Below are 4,022 nucleotides of genomic sequence, written 5' to 3' on the forward strand. Positions count from 1 at the left end.
TCAGGGTTGAATCCTAAACCGAGTGGAAAGTTGAGGGTTGTAATGTGGACTTTTCTCATCCTAGACATGTCCTCAAATTGCACGCAAAGAGCAAATTCCTTAATGAAGAAACAAACCAGCAAATTTTGATTGGAATTTCTATTAACATCCATGTTATATGAATTCGTGCTTTTAGCAAATTGTTTTGGTCAACGTCAAACAGAGATGGACTAATTATCGAGACTTACCCCAGAATAGTGTTGCAAAACTGGAGAATAGTGGTCAAGCGCAATATAAATTTTTGCAAGAAGATCCGTTAAGGCCTCAACTTCATCGCCAAGTAAATCCACCTGCAGAAAAATTCAGAAATCACAACTCAATACATCACTCGCCTCCCACTTTAGGGCATTATCAAGGTTATAACCTTGTTGCATTTTGCAGGCAAAGCAATATACATGGAACAGAAGCAATAAAGTATACTAGTCGATAGGATCTGAAATTATATTTACCTCGAGCTCAGCCTTTTGAAGATTAGATCCTCTTGTCTCAGATATCTCCTTGTATCGCAATGCCTTTCTTTTTAAAAGATTGCCTTCTTTCGTGAGGTGTTTACATTGGTCTTTCAGTAAACAGAACCTGTGCAAGAAAAGGACACCATCCTTATTCACAGAAATACCTGGTGCATGTAGCTCCCGCTTGCGCAGGGTCCAGGGAAGGGTCATAAGTACAACACAGAATAGTCATAAGTACTGTGAACTATAAAGGTAATCATATGGCAAGATTAGTTAAGATAAAATTAATTATCAGCAAGTAATCTAGTTTTCACAAAAGTAAACAGGTATCCTCAGTACTGAATGCAATGCAAATAAAAGCACCTTGATTCACTGTGCTGAATTTTGTTTGCAATGATAGTTTGTTGATCTGTAACCAGATTCTCAAACCCTCTCAATGATTCAACAAGACTTGTCATGCGTTCTTTGAACTCCTTTTCTTTGTAAATGGTTGATGTGAATATTTTCTCCTTATCTTGGATGACGTTACGTAAATATTGATTTTGTTTCTCCACCTCCTTTAGAGAGTCTGTAGCATTTCTAAATCTGTCGAGCAACTCACTGGAATTGATCTCATTTTGACGTACATCCTGCAGAGCTTGCTCCAGCCTGCCGGCAATCATATCAAACTCCTTGTTTTTTTCAGATATACAAGAGTCTTGCTTGTCGACTTTGACTGTAAGTAAATCAAGTTGGTGGGATAATAAATCCGTATGACCCTTCATTGCTCCCAGTTCGATCTGACACGCCTCTTTTTCCCTCACTACTTTACTGAAAGAGTCAACAGCTCGCTTCAGTTTCTCAATCTCTTGCTTTTGTAGAGTCGATACCGCTTCACAGCAGCTCCTTTCCTCATTGTACTTTAACAATGAAGAGTTGAGGTTTAACACCGCTTCTGCTACAGCTTCATTCTGAATGACTGAACAAATGTCTTGCTTCATGTTATACTCCATCTCATTACCATGCAACCGTATTTCTATTTCGTTAACAAACTCTCTTAGTACAATCATCTCTATCTCTTCTCTAATGATGGTTGCCATCCTGGCGTCTTCAACATCAGATTCTAGCATTCCAATTTTCTTTGCATGATCTGGCTCTATGGATGTAGTGTGGGATGCCTGGATGGGAAAAGCACACGCTTCTACTTGATTATTAGTGGCAGCACACTGTATTTGCTGGATTTCAGAATCTAAAGCATTGCTCTTGTCGTGTTGGCCAGCAAATGTTTCTGCCTTGATGCCAGAAGTGGTTCTCTTATTATTCTCCAAGAGAAGGCCATCTAATCTTGTCATAACTTCCCCGATTTTCTTTCTAATTTGCTCGAATTCTTTGTTATTCCGTAAATGCCATGGGTTGGATCCTTCCTTTTTTAGCAGCTTTCGCTTTAGTGTGAATATCTCTTCTGTCTTCTCTTGCACGACCTTATCATGCTGCCTTTTCATATGATTCATCTCTTTATTAAAATGGGCTATCAAAGCATCCTGATCCATGTGCTTCAGGTATGACGGATCACCAAAAACCTCTTCAGGAGGGACTCTAGGACTGTCTTCCTTTGTTGTACCATTTCTACAAGATTGTTCCTTGCCTCTTTGTTTACTCACATCTTCTGCACCATCAGAGTTATACTGGGATCCCAAAAGCCCCCACTCAGAATTCAAGAGCGACTTGGAAATGGCATCAAGCTGTTGACGAACACTATAAATTTCATCATATTTTCTATCCCGGCCCTCAGGCAAACTTAAGCTGACATTTCCAAGCTGCAGAAGCTTTTGGTTCAGCAACGTTATCTCTTCATCCTTGGAAGCAAGCTGCTGACCTATTTCCTGTTCTGCATCCTTTACAAACCCTTTGATGACAGAGTATGTCACGAATGTTGAGATGTCAACCATGGTATTTACATCATCCCACAAGGAGTCCATCTCATCCACGATGATTAACTCATTTCCTTCCGAAGAACATTCATCCTGAACAGTGGCACTTCCATTCGTGTCACTTACTGGCACATCCAAGCTCTCCTCACCATGAACACTGGCACTTCCGTTGGTGTCACTGAGTGGCACACCCAAGCTCTCAGCCTGAACAACAGCACTTCCATTGGTGCCACTGAGTGGCACATCCGAGCTCTCTGCCATGTTTGCTAGGCTGGGATTTGAAGGCACGCCACTGCAGAAATGAAAAAATATAAATAAGGAAATTGCAGCAACTGAATGCAGCTGTAATTAGAACAAAGCTCACTCTAACAACAGATTGGAACACGCTATCCCGAACGTCTAACAACAGAATGATTTGTAAGCAAAGCCCTAGCTTTATCAATCAACCAACCAGAAAGACTTACAAATATCTGGAACCAATCAGTTCATAATGCCCGGTTAACTATTTCTTATAAAGACAAAAAACAAATAGACGAGGATAAGGACACAAGCATCAGTATAGTCCAAATGCTCTACACCTGACTACATGCTAACCGAGAAAGGGACATGGATTGATATCCAAAGGAGTGCGGAGATAAATTAATCCTAATCAGTCAAACATGGTAAAACAAGAAAAAATTAGAACTGCTCTAATATACTGTACTAACCAAGACCTAACCACCAACCGCCGAGATTAATCAGCTCCAGGACTAGACGAACTCGGAAGGACTCCATCAGCCTATGCTCGAATCAGGGGCAAAATATGGGAACAAGACCGAAAGAGTCTCAGCGAGAAGAGCTACGCACCACCAAGGACACGAACTTACAAGGAAACAGATGAAGAAAATGGCAAGAAATCTAGAGAACACGGCCACATAAGGCAACTACTGCGACAATCCCCGCAGAAGATATAACAGCTAATGCGACAATCAGCGGATGATTTTCGCAATCGGGCAGGGAATCATACCTTTCCTGCCGCGGTGCCGCCGCCGTGGTGGGTGCGGGGAAAAGCGGCCGCCTTTCCTCTCCTTTTCCGCCGCCGCCGCTGAACTGGTGCGCTCCCCGTGTGCTGTCGCCTGTAGTGGGAAGCGACTATGCAACTGCTGCTTCTCGGCTCGGCCCCCATAGCCCAAGCCCCAGTAGCCCATTTCGTTATAGAAGCCCAACTCAGGCCCAACCCCTGGGGCCACATGGAGAAACCGGCGCTCACGCGCCCCAGGTTGTGGGCGGGCCCATCTTAAAGGCGAGCGCTCGATTGACCGGTCAACTGTTGACTTTCGAAAAAATGCTGAAGAAATAAAGTTTTGTCTTTAAAAGTTCATGATTTCAAAAATGTTCACGAACTTCTAAAACGTTCATGAATTTTAAGATTTTCATTAATTTTGGAAAAAAAATCGCCGAACTTAAAACATGTTCAAATAAATAAATAAAAATCATAAAAGTCGAAAAAAAGTTCATAAAATTTGAAACCATCAAATTTAAAATCTTCATTGAATTTGAAAAGATTTCACCGAATTTTAAAAAAGTTCATCAAATTTGCAAAAAAAATCATCGAGTTTGCAAAATAGTCATTGAAATTGAA

General features: G+C 41.4%; 1 protein-coding gene across 2 annotated transcripts in view; it reads right to left on the reverse strand.

Annotated features, from left to right (window-relative positions):
- Positions 1-3,546, reverse strand: part of LOC119275634 (WPP domain-associated protein-like) — a 5,630-nt gene extending 2,084 nt beyond the window's left edge. Inside the window, exons 1-4 of one of the 2 annotated variants that reach the window (XM_037556519.1) lie at positions 3,408-3,546; positions 855-2,693; positions 489-615; positions 228-329 (exon numbers count right to left, since the gene is read on the reverse strand). In XM_037556519.1, coding sequence (XP_037412416.1) covers positions 228-329; positions 489-615; positions 855-2,662 — 2,037 coding nt within the window. In that variant the 5' untranslated portion in view covers positions 2,663-2,693; positions 3,408-3,546. Of the gene's footprint in view, positions 1-227; positions 330-488; positions 616-854; positions 2,694-3,267; positions 3,373-3,407 lie in introns of those variants that run through there. The other variant, XM_037556518.1, reaches the window with a different exon arrangement.
- Positions 3,547-4,022: the final 476 nt, after the last annotated feature.

The sequence above is a fragment of the Triticum dicoccoides genome, chromosome 3B (genome assembly GCF_002162155.2).
Source record: "Triticum dicoccoides isolate Atlit2015 ecotype Zavitan chromosome 3B, WEW_v2.0, whole genome shotgun sequence".
Taxonomy (NCBI): Eukaryota; Viridiplantae; Streptophyta; class Magnoliopsida; order Poales; family Poaceae; genus Triticum; species Triticum dicoccoides.